The 17398-nt window shown below is 48.7% G+C and overlaps 1 protein-coding gene across 1 annotated transcript in view; it reads right to left on the reverse strand.

The window, feature by feature from the left end:
• The window catches only part of LOC145341160 (fibroblast growth factor 12), a 166304-nt gene extending 157391 nt beyond the window's left edge, over positions 1–8913 (reverse strand). Inside the window, exon 1 of the mRNA XM_080186071.1 lies at positions 8667–8913. Within this exon, the coding sequence (XP_080042197.1) occupies positions 8667–8865 (199 nt within the window). The 5' untranslated portion in view covers positions 8866–8913. The remainder of the gene's footprint in view (positions 1–8666) is intronic.
• Positions 8914–17398: the final 8485 nt, after the last annotated feature.

Genomic DNA, 17398 nt, shown 5'->3' on the forward strand with positions numbered 1-17398 from the left:
TCATTCTTCTACACTCCAAGGAATACAGGCCCAACCTGTTCAACCTTGCTTCATATGGCAGCCCCTCCATAGTAAGAAGTCTCACTACACCAGCTTATCATCCTAGTAAACCTCCCCTGCACTGCCCCCAATAATAAAATATCGTTCCTTAAATAAGGGGACCAAAAATATACACAGTATTCTAAATGTGGCCTCACCACTGCCCTGTACAGTTGCAGTGACACCCCTTTAACTTTTATACTCCAGCCCCCTTGAAATGAATGCTGACATTCTATTTAGCTACGCTATTAACTTCTGCACCAATTGCTCGCTTTCTTGATTTCACGAACAAGGATCCCACGAATCCCTTTGTACTACAGCTTTCCGCATTTAAATATTAATTATCTCTCCATTTAAATAATAATCCACCTTCTCATTCTTCCGAATGAGGATCAGTGCTGGGCCCACTGTTATTTGTCACTTATATTAACGATTTGGATGAGAATATAGGAGGCATGGTTAGCAAGTTTGCAGATGATACTAAGATTGGTGGCATAGTGGACAAAGTTATTTCCAATTGCAACGGGATCTTGGTCAATTGGGCCAGTGGGCTGACGAATGGCAGGTGGAGTTTTAATTTAGACGAACGCGAGGCGATACATTTTGATAGACTGAACCAGGGCAGGACTCAGTTAATGGTAGGGCGTTGGGGAGAGTTATAGAACAAAGAGATCTAGGGTGCATGTTCACAGCTCCTTGAAAGTGGAGTCACAGGTGGACAGAGTGGTGAAGAAGGCATTCGGCATGCTTGCCTTCATTGGTCAGAACATTGAATACAGGAGTTGGAATGTCTTGTTGAAGTTGTACAAGACATTGGTAAGGCCACACTTGGAATACTGTGTGCAATTCTAGTCCCCCTATTATAGAAAGAATATTATTAAACTAGGAAAAAGTGCAAAAAAGAGTTACTAGGATGCTACCGGGACTTGATGGATCGAGTTATAAGGTGAGGCTGGATAGACTGGGACTTTTTTCTCTGGAGCGTAGGAGGCTGAGGGGTGATCTTATAGAGATCTATAAAATAATGAGGGGCATAGATCAGCTAAATAGCCAGTATCTTTTCCCAAAGGTAGGGAAGTCTATAACTAGAGGGCATAGGTTTAAGATGAGAGGGAAGAGACGCAGAAGTGTCCAAAGGGGCAATTATTTCACACAGAGGCTGATAAGTGTCTGGAACGAGCTGCCAGAGGTAGTAGTAGAGGTGGGTACAATTTTATCTTTTAAAAAGCATTTAGACAGTTACATGGGTGCAATGGGTATAGAGGGATATGGGCCAAATGCAGGCAATTGGGATTAGCTTATGGGTTAAAAAAAAAGGACGGCATGGACAAGTTGGGCTGAAGGGCCTGTTTCCGTGCTGTAAACTCTATGACTCAATGACTATAACAATCTCACATTTTCCCACATTGAATTCCATTTGCCAATTTTCTGCCCACTCAGTTAAAGTGTCAATACCTCTCTGTAAACTATTTATATCCTCCTTACAACCTTCCTTAACTCACACCTTTGTATCATCCATAAATCTGGCCACAGTACACTCTGTTCCTTCCTCTAAATCTTTAATATATACTGTGAATAGTTCTGGTCCTAGCACTGACCCCCATGACGCTCCATTGGTCACTGCCCTCCAGCCTGAAATAGACCCCTTTATTGCTACTCATTGCTTCCTGTTAGTTAGTCAATATTCTATCCATGCCAGAATATTCCCTCCAACACCATGAGCTCATATCGTGCGTAGCAGCCTTTTGTGTAGCACTTTATCAAATGCCTTTTGAAAATCCAAATATACAACATCGACTGGTTCTCCTCTATCTACTCTGGCTGATACCTCCTCAAAGAACTCCAGTAAATTGGTCAGACTGACTTCCTCTTTATAAAACCATGCTGATTTTGCTTGATCAGATTATGTTTTTCTAAACATACTGCTACTCCCTTCTTAATAATTGATTTTAATGTTTTTCTAATTATAAAAATATGAAGAGTGTAGATAGGGCAGAAATGACAATTACAAGGGGACACAAGTTTAAAGTAAGGGGGGAGAGGTTCAGTGGAGATGTGCGGGGGGCGGTTTTTACACAGAGGGTGGTGGGGGCCTGGAATGCACTGCCAAGTGAGGTGGTTGAGGCAGTCACATTAGTCACATTTCAGACTTATCTGGATAGACATATGAACAGGTGGGGAATAGAGGGATATAGGTGGTTGGTCTCAATGTGATCGGCGCAGGCATAGCAGGCTGAAGGGCCTGTTCCTGTGCTGTACTGTTCTTTGTTCTTTAATAATTGGAGTTAGACTAACTGGCCTGTATTTTGCCTCCTTCCCTTTTTGAGCAAGGGTGATCCACGGGCAGTTTTCCAATCTTTTGGCACAGCTTCAGAACACAAGGAGCTTTGGGAAATGATGACCAATGCATCTACAATCTCTGTAGCTACCTCCTTTAAGATTCTGGGGCACAAACCATCAGCCTTTAACCCCCATGAGTTTGTCTAAAACTAATTCTCTGCTGATGGTGACTGTATTTAATTCCCTCCCCACTGGTAGTATCCTTGACAGTAAAAACCAATGCAAAGTCTCTATTTAACTTTTCTGCCCATTTCTTTGCTCCACGTAATTACTTCCCCAGTTAAATCGCAATTTCCTATCTCTGCCTCTTGACCAATGAATTTTATTCTGTCCTCAGGGTCATGTCGTCTCCAACACAACTCTCTCAATTTCCCGAGAAGGAATCAAGTCCATTTCTAGAGACTATTTCAGCTGAATGTTTGTGAGGCCACTTCTGAGGACGTTACATGGACTTTAAGGCTCCATTATAAGTTCAGAAGTTATAGGTGCAGAATTAGGCCGTTCGGCCCATCAAGTCTGCTCCGCCATTCGATCATGGCTGATATGCTCCTCATCCCCACTTTCCTGCCTTCTCCCCATAACCCTTCAACCCATTACCGGTTAAAAATCTATCTAACTCCTCCTTAAATTTACTCACTGTCCCAGCACCCACTGCGCTGTGGGGTAGCGAATCCCACAGATCCACAACCCTTTGGGAGAAGTAGTTTCTCTTCTGTTTTAAATTTACTGCCCCTTATCCTCAGTCTGTGACCTCTCGTCCTAGAATGTCCCACAAGAGGAAACATTGCAAAAATCATCCTTATAATCACCCCTTTCCTTTCAAAAAGTGTTAACTATCAACATGAGTAGTATTGTCTGTTCCTGGTCTGACTGGGTTCTGTCTGAAAAACATTTTTACTTCAATGTGGAAATGGTGTCGTGTCTTCAGAGGGATGGTCTATTCTGAGAGCTTTAATGGGACACCAGCCAAGGGTAGCACGTGGTCAGGTGAATTCATAAAAATGTGAATAAACCATCTTCAGTTATTCCCAGGGTTAGCCCTGAAAGTAAACAGACAGCGAGGTAGGCACAGCCAATTCCTAGTTCGGAACAGAAACCTCCGGCATAACTTAATACTTCACCCTCATCATCCCCCTGTCCAAGGAACCCACAACAGTGAAGCTAAAACAGAGCAGGGTATGAGTTAGAGGGACTAAAGAGGTTTAACCCCTCCAGCCTGAGTGTGCCAGCCCATTCCTTGCCAACCAGTGCCAGATTGCCCATGTCAGCCTGACCCTGGGAGGTAGACTGGCCATCTGCGTGTATAAAATCTCTGTAGAGCAGAATGAGGCCATTTGGCCCTTCAATTCCGCACCAACTCTCTGACAGGACATCTTACCTAAGCCCAGATCCCCACCCCAGCTGCTTAACCCCACACATTTACCCCGCTAATCCCCCTAACCTACACATCTATGGCAATTTAACATAGTTAGTCCCACTAACCTACACACCTTGGAACACTAAGGGGCAATTTAGCATAGCAAATCCACTTAACCTATACATTTTTGGACTGTGGGAGGAACAGTGAGATACAGGCAGTTGGTTTAGATAGGACAACGTGATCGGAACACCTGGATCAAACCCATGCAGACATTGGGAAAATGCGCAAACTCCACACAGTCACCCAAGGCTGGAAATCGAACGCGATTCCCTGGTGCTGTGAGGCAGCAGTGCGACTATCAGAATATCAGGAGATGCCATCTCATCTCAGTTGGATAAAGCAGCTACGCTGGCCTTGGACCTGGCTCTGTGTTTGTGTGGAGTTAGCCGGGGACAGCTACACTAGGAGTGAGGATACAATGAGAATCCTGAGTGGTGTTCAGGGTGAACTGCATGAGCATAAAGCAGAGAGGGGGCAGGTCCAACTGACCTTGGTCACTGTTCCTCCCCCAATTCTCTCTCCTCCTCCCCATCCCGTCCTCATCCCCAGCTCCATATGTTGGTACCAGAATATTGGTAACAATAAAACATATGTTTTGTGCATGTGTTCTGATGTGGACATTAAAGATCTTAAAGTGGAGTTCAGGAGTTCTTCACACCATCTGGGTCCATATTTGCTCCTAAACTAATATAAGAACATAGGAACATAAGAAATAGGAGCAGGAGTAGGCCATCTAGCCCTTCGAGCCTGCCCCGCCATTCAATAAGATCATGGCTGATCTGAAGTGGATCAGTTCCACTTTCCCGCTTTCTCCCCATAACCCTTAATTCCCCTGTCTATCAGAAACCTATCTACCCGCGTCTTAAATATATTTAGCAAGGTAGCCTCCACCACTTTAACGGGCAGAGAATTCCAGAGACTCACCACCCTTTGAGTGAAGAAGTTCCTCCTCAACTTCGTTCTAAACTGCACCCTCCCCGCCCTTATCTTGAGGCTGTGCCCTAAATATCATTTTGTAAAGAACAGTTTGATGAATCATTTCGCTGCAGCTTTTGGGATCTTGCCATGCACAAACTGGCTTCCACGTTTCCGACGTTACAGCAATGGCCACACTTCACCAGCACTCCTGGGCGTTCTGAGGTGGCCTGAAGCTTATGGGGGTGTTTTGCAACATTCTGGGAGTCAGAAAGGTAGAGTGGCCACAGTCCTAGCTGTTCGTCCCTTTGAGGGGGAGAGCTGATTGGTGGTGATTTAATTACCACACCTCAGGCGAGGGGCAAGATTGAGAAGGTGGGGCTTTCATGAATAACCTCAACCGGTTCGGGAAATGAACGCTCCCACCCCCTGTTGCCGTTCCTCCACATCACAAACCAGCTGTCCAGCCGACTGAGCTAAACCAACCCCATCTGAATTTAATAAACTATGTTCGAATCTCACCATGACAGTTCTAATTTACACAGCAATTAACCACCAGTCCTGATCTCGGGGGCGTATACTGTAGCATGAAGGGCCCTTACCTTCCCAATTATACAAAACACAGCAGCTACTGCACTGATTATACTCTTTACAGTTCAGAACCAGCATCCACCTCTCCCTTTCACAGTCAGACACAGTTCAGACTGGGATTCATGGTTGAATGTGGGATGAGCAATCTCTTTCCCACATTCACTTCCTCAAGGCCAATTCCCTAAATCCGGCACCACCTTTGTCAATGTTCTTGCCCGTGGTGGCCGCCTGCTCCCTACATGTCCTTCTCCAGACTTAATATTCCAAGGCTCTGCTAGCCATCCTCTGCTCTTCCACCCTCTCTAAACCAGAGCTCATCTCCCACCCACCGTGCATCCTCCGCGCTCACTGACCCACATTGCTTCCCAGCCTGGCAATGGCTCAACTTCTCAATTCTCATCCTGCTTTCAAATCCCTCCATGGCTTGGCCCTCTTTATCTCTGTAACCTCCTCCAAAATCTCCTTTAACTCTGGCCTCCTGCCCAATCAGATTTTCTTTCTCGTGCCAATGGCTATGCCTTCAGCTGTCTGGAATCCCCTGATACACCTTCCCTTCTCCAAGACATTCCTTAAAACCTCTGATTTTGACCAAGGTTTGCCCACTTGACATATCGTTGCCTTTTGTGGCTCAATGCCAACTTCTCATTAGATTCTGCTTGAAGCACATTGGGCTGTTTTGCTACATTAAAGGTGTTATCTACATTCTTGTTAGTAGGGTCTCCTGATTTAATTGCAAGGACAGTCGGATGAATAAGCAGACATTGGCAGCCAGCACCGGAAGGGAAATCAGGACCCAGCGAGTCCACACCACTTACTTTTAAAGTTTATTTATTAGTGTGACAAATAGGCTTAAATTAACACTGCAATGAGGTTACTGTGAAAATCGCCTAATCGCCACATTCTGGCACCTGTTCAGGCACACCGAGGGAGAATTTAGCATGGCCAATGCATCTAACCAGCACGTCTGTGGGAGGAAACCAGAGCACCCAGAGGAAACCCTTGTGAAGAATGTGCAAACTCCGCACAGACAGTGACCCAAGCCGGGAATCGAACTTGGGTCCCTGGTGCTGTGAGGCAGCAGCGCTAACCACAGTGCCACTGTCCCACTCTGGTCAGGGGAACTGGCGTCTGTGACAGCGGGACAATAGACCGGTCCGAAAAATCAGAACTTTGCACATTTAGGCAATGCAAAATATTCTCCAATGAAGAGATTACAGTCATCCATAGACGCAGCACATCCACTGTTGATGGCAAGAAATCCATCACATTCAGATTTCTGTGTTTGCAATGCTACTGCTAACTCCCCCCATCTCGACCTGAGTAAGATTCAAATTCCACAGTCAGGATAAAGAGACTGCTTTTAGCCAGGTGAGAATAGGAAGGGGGTTAGCCCATTACCTGAATGGGCAGATTGGGCAGCAACTGTGGAGAAAAAGGCAGTTAACGCTTTGGGTCAATGATACATGGTTCTGTATTGATTACAGATCAATAACTGGTCTTCAACCTGGAACACTCTTTCTCTCTTTACACTTGCGGCCAGACCCGCTGGGTATTTCAATTATTTTCTGTTTTTATTCAGAGTTTGCAGCATCCACAGTATTTTGCTTTTTGTAATAACAGAAAGGTGATCAGAAACCTAGGCTTTGGACCAATACTTTCAGAAAGGGAATTGGACCAAACTTCAATCAGCAGAGAGTTGCCAGGTGCAGGAGTTTTGGGAGGAAAATGGGGGTGGAAGGTATAAATGGTGGAAGGGGTAAGATCAGTGCAACCAAATACACACCCTTCTGTAAAGCTGGGCAAGAGGAGAAAATTGTGCAAAATTGAATGGGCCACACACACAAAGATGGGTACGGACACATACTAAAATACACATACACGCACACACACACACACACACACACACAGATGGATATGTTTACATACTGAAATACACACACACACATGGGTATGTACACATCATGGAATACACACACACATACGCAGATATGTACACATTGTGAAATACACACACACGTGCGTGCGCGTGGATATGCACACATTGTGAAGTACACACACACCAAAGTTGGCCCCTATGTCACAAAGTTTGAACCCCTGCAAACAAACAAAAGGACAACTTTACAGCTGAACACATGGCAATCAGCAAATCCCCTCCCGAGTAGTGACAGTCCGACATTCCTGGTGGCTGTGCAAACACCACATCATGCAAGCCCTTCTACCAAATTTGGATTCCCTCCAGCATTAGACGCACGAATGAAACACACAAGCTGGATTCCAGTATCTGCCCAACATCCCAGGCAACTGAATAGCGCACGGGATTCTGACACCATGTTGAACACAGACAAAGACGTAAGTGGGCCAGTTGGGACTCTGCTACAGCACACAACACAAACATGGGGGGGGCAAGGTGCGAGGCTTAGAATCATAAAATCCCTACAGTGCAGGAGGCCTATGACTGTAGCACTACATTCTGCACTCTCTTGTTTCCTTCTCTACGAACAGTATGCGTTGTCTGCATAGTGTACAAGAAACAATACTTTTCACTATATACTAATGCATGCGACAATGGTAAATCTATCACATCAAATGCCATTCGGCCCATTGAGCCTGCACTGACAACAATCTCACCCAGCCTCTATCCCCGTAACCCTATGTATTTACACTGCCAATCCTCCTGACACTAGGAACAATTTAGCACGGCCAATCAACCTAACCCGCACATCTTTGGCCTGTGGGAGGAAACAGGCGCACCCGGAGGAAACCCACGCAGACACGGGGAGAACGTGCAAACTCCACACAGTCACCCAAGGTCGGAATTGAACCCAGGTCCCTGGTGCTGTGAGGCAGCAGTGCTAACCACTGTGCCACTTTGCTTCTGACGGTCACTGTCTCTTACTATCTGCTGGGGTTAAATTGTCATTGCGCTGCAACTCAGGGGTATAAGGCACTGGGCACAGCAGGGAGCAGTGGCATGTGTGTGTGTGTGTGTGTGTGTGAGAGGGAGATGGTATTCCCCCCGCAAGGGGCAGACACTTCCCTTTATGGAGGCATACCCCTGACATGTGCCTGGTTGCCCCTGTTCCGGGTGAATACTGTGGCACACTCACACCCCACCATCTCTCCCACACACAAACACATCATTAACTCATTTGGGGCCAAGAGGTATATTTTGCAGACTGTGCCCCAAAAAGTCTGTCAAAGTCTTCCCAAGAGTTCAGACTGGAAATGTACACGGAGTGGGGATGTGAAAGGTTCCCAGTGCCAGGGGGAGACACACACACACGCACACACACACACAGAGTAGGGGATTACACTGACCTCAGGGAGACACACACACACACAGTAAGGGGGGAACACTGACCTGTTCTCTTCCTGACTGGTCTCTTTTTGCCGCTACAGAACCTGACTTTGGAGAAGACTCCCAGGCCGTGTCTCTCGCACAGGGACTTCTTGGCTTTGCTGGGGCTGCTCCTGCGTTTAGTGGCGGACACCCGGTCAGTGTTGTTCTCTCTTGCCTGCCGCTTCTGCCGGATCAGGGAGCTGGCAAGAGCCGCGGCCATGTCCCAGACTGGGATACAGCATCCACCGGGAGGGGGGAAAGGGAAGGAGAGAGGGGGGGAGAAAGGGGGGGAGAAAGGGAGAAAGGAGAGAGGGGGGAGAGAGGGGGGGGAGAGAGGGGGGAGAGAGGGGGGGGAGAAAGGGAGAAAGGAGAGGGGGGGAGAGAGGGGGGGGAGAGAGGGGGGGAGAGAAAGGGAAGGAGAGAGGGGGGAGAAAGGGGGGGGAGAAAGGGAGAAAGGAGAGAGGGGGGGGAGAAAGGGAAGGAGAGAGGGGGGAGAAAGGGAGAAAGGAGAGAGGGGGGGGAGAAAGGGAAGGAGAGAGGGGGGAGAAAGGGAGAAAGGAGAGGGGGGGAGAGAGGGGGGGGAGAGAGGGGGGGAGAGAGGGGGGGGAGAGAGGGGGGGAGAGAGGGGGGGGAGAGAGGGGGGGGAGAAAGGGAAGGAGAGAGGGGGGAAGGGGGGGGAGAAAGGGAAGGAGAGAGGGGGGAGAAAGGGGGGGGAGAAAGGGAGAAAGGAGAGGGGGGGAGAGAGGGGGGGGAGAGAGGGGGGGGAGAAAGGGAAGGAGAGAGGGGGGGAGAAAGATGGGGGGAGAAAGGGAAGGGGGGGACAGGGGCAAGGAGAGAGAAGGGGGGAGAAGGGGAGGGGGGAGAGGGAAGGGGAGAGAGGGGGAAGGAGAATGGGAGAAGGATGGAGAATGGGAGAGGGAGGGGGAAAGAGAGAGGGAAAGGGAGAAGGGGAGGGGGAAAGAGGGAAAGGGGGAGAGGGAGAAGGGGAGAGGGAGGGAGAAGGGGAGGGGGAGGGAGAAGGGGAGGGGGAGGGAGTGGGGCTGCAAAGACTCAGTCAATGCCCCGGGCACACGGGTAGCAGAGGGAGCTGCCTTCTCTCAGAGTGAATCCCAGTCGGGAGCAGGAAGCCAGTCAAACATCAAACAGTCTCCCGGAGTGGAGGCTGGAAGCCCGGGGAGCAGGGACATCCCCAGCCCCTGGGAAAGAAGCCCAATCCCGATCCTTCTTCCCCCCCCAAAAAGCCCAGAGGCTGCAAGAGGAGCAGCTGCAGACCCCCAGAGGGACAGGAAGCCCCCTCTCTCCCGCCTGCCAAAGTCTAAGGGCTAAGTGTCTCTGCTCCAGCCAGCTCCATTGAAGGGACGGTGCAGCCTGTGCTCTCACTCTGTCCCGGCTGCTCCTCTGGCAGCCCAGGCTCGGAACCTGGATGGACAGCAGCCTCTTGGTCCATCAGGGTCAGTCACACCTCAGCCACACCATCTCCCTGATCTCCGGGGGCTTCTGGTGGGACTCCCAACTTCTTGCAGCATCCGCTTCAGCCACAGTGCCAGGGGTGAGGGTGGCCAGCCCGCTGTGCCCACACCAGCGAGGGGCAATGCCACAGTAACTCTGCAGCCCTGGGCTCTGACTGCCTGGCCAGCCCTGCCTGCTGCCTCCAGGCTCACTCTCTCCGGCTCCGGCACCTCTTGCAGCTTTGCCGAGCTCCGGCTACGCAATTGTACGTGAGTGAGATTCGGATGAAGCTTGTGGACCGAGACAGAACCAAGAGGCAGAGAGAGGAACTGCGGATCTGTCCAAACCCCCCAGCAAGTCTCATAGTGTCACACACACACACACACTGTGTATATACAGTATAACACACACAATACACACACTGTGTATACAGTGTACATATACAGTATACACAGTGTATATACAGTATACACACACAATGTATATTCAGTGTATACACACAATACACATGCACTGTATACAGTGTAACACACAATACACACACTGTATATACAGTGTACACACACAATACACATACTGTGTATACGGTGTAACACACACTGTATATACAGTGTGCACACACAATACACACACTATATACAGTGTGCACACACAATACACACACTATATACGGTGTAACACACACTGTGTATTTACAGTGTACACACACAATACACACACTGTACATACGGTGTAGCACACACTGTATATACAGTGTACACACAATACACACATTGTATATACAGTGTAACACACACTGTATATACGGTGTAACACACGTGGTATATACGGTGTACACACACAATACACACACTGTATATACGGTGTAACACACACTGTATATACAGTGTACACACACACAGTGTATAAACAGTGTGACAAACACACGCACTGTACAACAGCGTAGACAAAACACACACACTCAGTATATACACAGTAGCAAAGTCACACACACAATATATACAGTGTACATACATAACATATAAAGATACACAATGTACCCACACACCATACACTGAGAGAGATAATGCACTGAGTAAACAGTGTAATAAAGTCACATGCAGTGTGTACAATGTACACAACATATGCATACATCCGTTGGGCAGCAGGGGGTGGCACCTTGGCAATCCCAGCCTGTGCCACCTGGCAGTGCCCAAAGGGCAAAGTGTCCATGCCCAAGGGGCACCTTGGCACAGTGCATGGGGCAGTGCCAAGGGAGTGGGGCAATTGGTGGGGGTGGGGGGGGGTCCTGCTGCCATCCTGTCATTGGGATCAGTCAGGACTGGGGAGAAGCCATTTATTGGGGCAGGCTGTGGGGGATCTCCCAGGGTGGGGGGGTCTGCCTCCCATGGGAAGGGGGTCCACTTCCCTGGGGGGGGGGGGGGGGGGGTGGTTCTGCCAGGGGGTATCTGCCTCCCTTGTGGGAGTCTGCTCGGAGGCATATCTGCCTCCTGGGGGAGAGGGGTCTGCTGGGGGGGGGGATGCTGGAGATCGGGGTGCTACTGGCGGGGGGGGAAGAGGGAAGGCTTGTGGGGGCCGCGATCCGGCCATGGGGAGGCTGGGAGGGCGGCAGTGCGGGGGTCCTAGGCTGGCCACCAGTCGGGATGGTGACAGATCAGGGCCACTGCGCATGTGCAGAGTTCCAGAACTGTCGGACCCTGGCGTGAATAGGCCCCGCCCCCCCCGAGCTTTTAATGATATTCACGATTGTGACCACAGAGTGTGGGAGATCCCAGTGTGAGCCCCACTGAAAAAACAATCGTAATTTACACCAGTTTTCCTGCAAATTCAGCATTTAGAACTGTTTCGGGAGAACTGCTCCGACACACACAATATCCACACACACCATACACAGACGTGCCTTACACAGAGAGATGCAATTAACGCAGACACACATGCAATACATGCACGCACACACACACACGCACACACACACACAGAGTGTTAAAATATACACAGCTGCACACATTTACAGGGATATTCCTCGGATTCACCTAAACTGAGACACCCATAGACTGGATGTCACAAATTGGGATTCACACATGGTGGGATTTTCCAGCCACTCCGCCCTCAAAACCAGAAAATCCCACCCGAGGTCAACAGACCTTTGCACGGTTCCCATGGGGGAGGGGATGGGATGGGAAAATTTCCCCCGTGGGATGAATTTTAATCTCAGCGACTTGAGTGCAGAGCCCATGGGATCAAGCAGTTTTACACCACACCTGATATTATTTCCCAGTCACAATGGAAAATAGACTTAGCCAGTGCGGGGAGAGGTGGGGACCCGGCCTTTCACTCAAACCCATCTGTTTTGGTTCTAATTGCTGCAGTAGATTTATATAAACACTCAGCCCTCACAGATTGTTACTCACAAATCCATTAGTGCGAGAAAAGTGCCACCCACACAAATCCGCTAGACTACTCAGATACACACACACACACAGCTACATAATCACACAGGTTTAAAAAAAATATTCAGGATATGGGCGTCGCTGGCAAGGCACCTCTTTATTGTCCTGCCCAAGTTGTTATTGTTCTTTAATGGAATGGTGTCTTGCCAAACTGCTTCAGAAAGCAGATCAGAGTCAACCATGTTGCTGTGAGACTGGAGTCACATAGAGATTTAGAACAGCTAAGGATGACACGTTTCCTTCCCCAAGGGGCATGAATTGATCGACAGTCCAATAGTTCACAGTTACGTTTATTGACACCAGCTTTTTATCTTTTGCAATGTGCGAGAAACACACACACAGAAGGAGGCTCCTCTGGAATTTTCTTGGTTGCAACCAGTCAGCCTATTTCCCTTAAATTAAAAACTTATGTTTGTCTTGAGCCAAGCCACAGGACCACCTGCTGGCACAGTGGTTAGCACTGCTGCCAGGGACCCAAGTTCTATTTTAGCCTCAAGCGACTGTCTGCGTGGAGTTTGCACATTCTCCCCGTGTCTGCGTGGGTTTCCTCCGGGTGCTCCGGTTTCCTCCCACAGTCCAAAAGACGTGCGGGTTAGGTTGATTGACCGTGCTAAATTATCCCTTCAAGTCAGGGAGATTAGAGGGCTGAATGCGTGTGGTTATGGAGATTGGGCCTGGGTGAGATTGTTGTCGGTACATATTTGATGGGCCGAATGGTCTCCTTCTAAACTGTAGTGATTCTGCGATGACCGCATTGTTATTGAGGAAACCTTACAAGAACTGGTGGAAGATGTTTGGAATTACCATTAAGTTCAGAGCCCGAAAGAACGAGAGCTTGAAGGTCCAATGGCACCTGCTGAAACTTTAACTGGGATCGATTCTGCCAGCATTCAATTGAAGGAACTGTTCTTTTCTTCTTAAACTGGTATTTGCGAAAAGTGTCCTGATGAGTATAAGACAGAAAGCTTTGACAAGCCTCTGTTATCAGCAATACTCAAGAGGAGGCGTTTAGTGCAAATTTCCAAACTGCAGCTGCACAGAGTAAATCTCACCTCATCCCATTAACACAAGTGGGTAATCTCTGAAAAGCTCCTTTCCATAAACTGATTACACTTACTACCAGATTATGATGTCGCATGGAAATACAACACTAAACGTTAATCTTTATTCCTCCAGGAGTGTGCTGTGATCACATCAACATTAGGAACAGACAGGAGCCATTCAGCCTCCTGAATTACTTCCACCATTGAATTAAAGCACTGATGATGCCATCTACCTAATCCTTAATAGCCTTGAACTAACAAAAATGCATCAACTTCAGCTTGGGAATGTTTCGTTGACTCCCCCCCTCTGCCCTCCCCCAGTTTGAGAGTGAGTTCCAGATTTCCATTGCCCTTTGTGTCAAGAACTGGCTCGTGACATCACTTCAGCTGCCTGGTTACTTAGCTTCATAGAATCATGGAATCCTACTGCGCAGAGGAGGCCATTCGACCCATCGAGTCTGTACAGACCACAATCCCACCTCGTCCCTATCCCCATAACCCCTTGCATTTACCCCAGCTCGTCTCCCTGATACTTGGAGGCAATTTAGCCTGGCCAATCCACCTAATCCGCACATCTTTGGACTGTGGGAGGAAACTGGAGCATCCAGAGGAAACCCACACAGACGGGTTATTCGAAACAGTTCCTGTGATTCACATGGTTCCAGTAATGTGGTGACTAATCATAGAATCTCTACAGTGCAGAAGGAGACCATTCAGCCCATCGAGTCTGCACCGATTCTCCAACAGACCACAATCCCATCCAGGCCCTATCCCCGTAACCCTATATACATACCTTGATTCTCCTAACCTATACACCTTTGGACTGTGGGAGGAAACCGGAGCACCCGGAGGAAACCCAAGCAGACACAGAGAGAATGTGAAAACACCACACAGGCAGTGACCCGAGACTGGAATTGAAACCCGGGTCTTTTTTGCTGTGAGCAGTGCGAACCACCGTGCTACCCATTGTTCTGAGCTCCTTCCCTCTGGAGGAAATCCTCTCTCTCTACCCTATCAAATCCTTTGACAATCTTAAAATACATCAATTAGATTGCTCCTTCATCATCATTAATCAAGGATATGAGAACCTGTGACCTCAGAACATCTTAAAGTGCTCGAGTTACACTGAATGAGTTTTGAAGCACATTGACTGGAGTTATTCAGGGAAATCCCAAGATATCTGCACACAGCAAATGAAAGGAAGGGCTGGCTAAGGACTCATTTAGCAACTGAGCATATGTGAACAGATCATCGAATCCTGATCGTGCAGAAAAGGCCATTCAGTCCATCAAGTCCAAACTGACTCTCTGATAGTATTTTACCCAAGCCCTCTATTGCACCCTATCCGCACGCGTATAAGGGACGTTGTTGGACAGGGGAGGACAGGGCAGGACTGCTCTGAATTGGTTTCATTCGCAATTGCTGCAGTAAGAACATAAGAAATAGGAGCAGGAACAGGAGTAGGCCATCTAGCCCTTCGAGCCTGCCCCGCCATTCAATAAGATCATGGCTGATCTGAAGTGGATCAGTTCCACTTTCCCACTTTCTCCCCATAACCCTTAATTCCCTTGTCTATCAGAAATCTATCGACCCGTGACTTGAATATACTCAACGAGGTAGCCTCCACCACTTCAATGGGCAGAGAATTCCAGAGACTCACCACCCTTTGAGTGAAGAAGTTCCTCCTCAACTCTGATCTAAACTGCACCCCCCTTTTATTTTGAGGCTGTGCCCTCTAGTCCTGCTATCCTCCTCATGCAAAGGCAGCAAGTTCAACAACTCAGCCGACCTCCAATTTAATGGATACTTACAGTGTGTGTGTGTGTGGTTCACACATACAATCTCAGAATTGTATCCAACACTTGATCTGATGTGGGAGTGGGAGATGTGGGGACCTCGACCTGATGTAGGAGATGTATTTTATGCCCTGCCCTATGTTGTGAGATAGGAGTGTGCTTCTCATTATTGTTGGTTAATGTGCGTGTGCGTGTCCCATACACATCCCAGGGGCCACCTATCAAATATAAATACATGTTTCCATCAGATGGCACTCCAAATAGCAGATGCGAACAGATCAGAGAATCCCCAGAAGAGGTCATTCAGCCCAACAAGCCTGAACTGACTGTCTGACAGTTCTTTTTATATAGAATCCCTACGGTGCAGAAGGAGGCCATTGGGCCCATCAAGCCTGCACTGAACACAATCCCACCCAGGCCCTTTTCCCGTAACCCCCCATTATTTATTCTGCCAATCCCCCAACACTAGGGTCAATTTAGCATGGCCAATCAACCTAACCCGCACATCTTTGGGAGGAAACTGGAGCACCCGGAGGAAACCCATGCAGATATGTAGAGTATGTGCAGACTCCATACAGACAGTGACCTGAGGCTGGAATTGAATCCAGGTCCCTGATGCCGTGAGGCAGCAGTGCTAACCACTGTGCCACCATGCCAACCAAGCCCTCTATCCCTCCCTATCCCCGTAACCCCACTCATTTCCCATGGCTAATCCCCCTATTGTATGCACACAAAGGGGCAATTTACCATGGCCAATCCACCTAACCTGCGCATTTTTGGAGTGTGGGAGGTAACCGGAGCACCCAGAGGAAACCCACACAGACACGAGGAGGACGCGCAGACTCCATACAGACAGTCATCCGAGGCCCGAATTGAACCCGGATCCCTGGTGCTGTGAGACAGCAGTGCTCACCACTGTGCCACCATGGACGCTACAGTTTAGGATTAAATGTTTTAAAAATCTTAATAGAAATCTAACTGTGATGGATGGATGGGCTGCACTCACAGAGTTAGCAAGGTATCGCTTTGATCTGTTCACTGCAGTTTGGCAGAGACAGGGAGAAAAAACAAATGTATGCAGTTGTAACTTGTTGGATCCAGGTTAGTCAGGCTGTGGTGGTGGAATATAAAATGGTTTGTGTGAGAGTGGTGTGATCGGAGCCCTGATCCCTGCGGAAGCAGGAGGCACAGAAACGTGAGAACAGAAGTAGGCCGTTCAACCCCTCAAGCTTGCTCTGCTTTTAATGAACCAAATGTAGGGAGGGCCTGCAAAGGGGGCAAATGCAGCAGGGATCCTGCAGTGTGCAGGGGGGAGTAGACCGAGTGGGTGAAATGTAGCTGTTTGCTGTGAGCACTAAGAGGTTCTCAAGCTGACAGTCAGACCACCCCGAGTCATGCCCACCCAGGTCGTGTGGCTGGGGGCATTGTCAAAGACAGCATCCCGAGCGTGTGTCCAGATAATAACAACTTGGACACACATCTCAGGAAACACACCAGTGTCATTGTTGGCTGTGCCTCTAACTGGGACACCTTAGCTTTCTGCAAACGTCAGAAGGACAGCGAGAGGTTCTGGTCCAGACAGCTTCCTGAAGGCATCAGCGAATGGATCATAGAATCCCTACAGTGCAGAAGGAGGCCATTCAGCCCATCGAGTCTGCACCGACCACAATCCCACCCAGGCCCTATTCCCATAATCCCACATATTTACCCTGCTAATCACCCTGATACTGGGGTTAATTTAGCATGGCCAAACAACCCAACCCGCCTATCTCTGGATTGTAGAAGGAAACCGGATCACCCGGAGGAAATACATGCAGACACGGGGAGAATGTGCAAACTGCACACAGTCACCCGAGGCTGGAATCGAACCTGGGTCCCTGGTGCTGTGAGACGGCAGTGCTAACCCCACTGCCACCGTGCCATCCATCAATGGCCCATCAATCTGCATATTATTTTAGTGTCCTGCGTGAGCATCCAGGGTACATGGTGGGCCAAAGTTGATAATGAAGCTCCGT

This window comes from Carcharhinus amblyrhynchos, chromosome 3 (genome assembly GCF_965287045.1).
Source record: "Carcharhinus amblyrhynchos chromosome 3, sCarAmb.v2.hapA, whole genome shotgun sequence".
Lineage (NCBI taxonomy): Eukaryota > Metazoa > Chordata > Chondrichthyes > Carcharhiniformes > Carcharhinidae > Carcharhinus > Carcharhinus amblyrhynchos.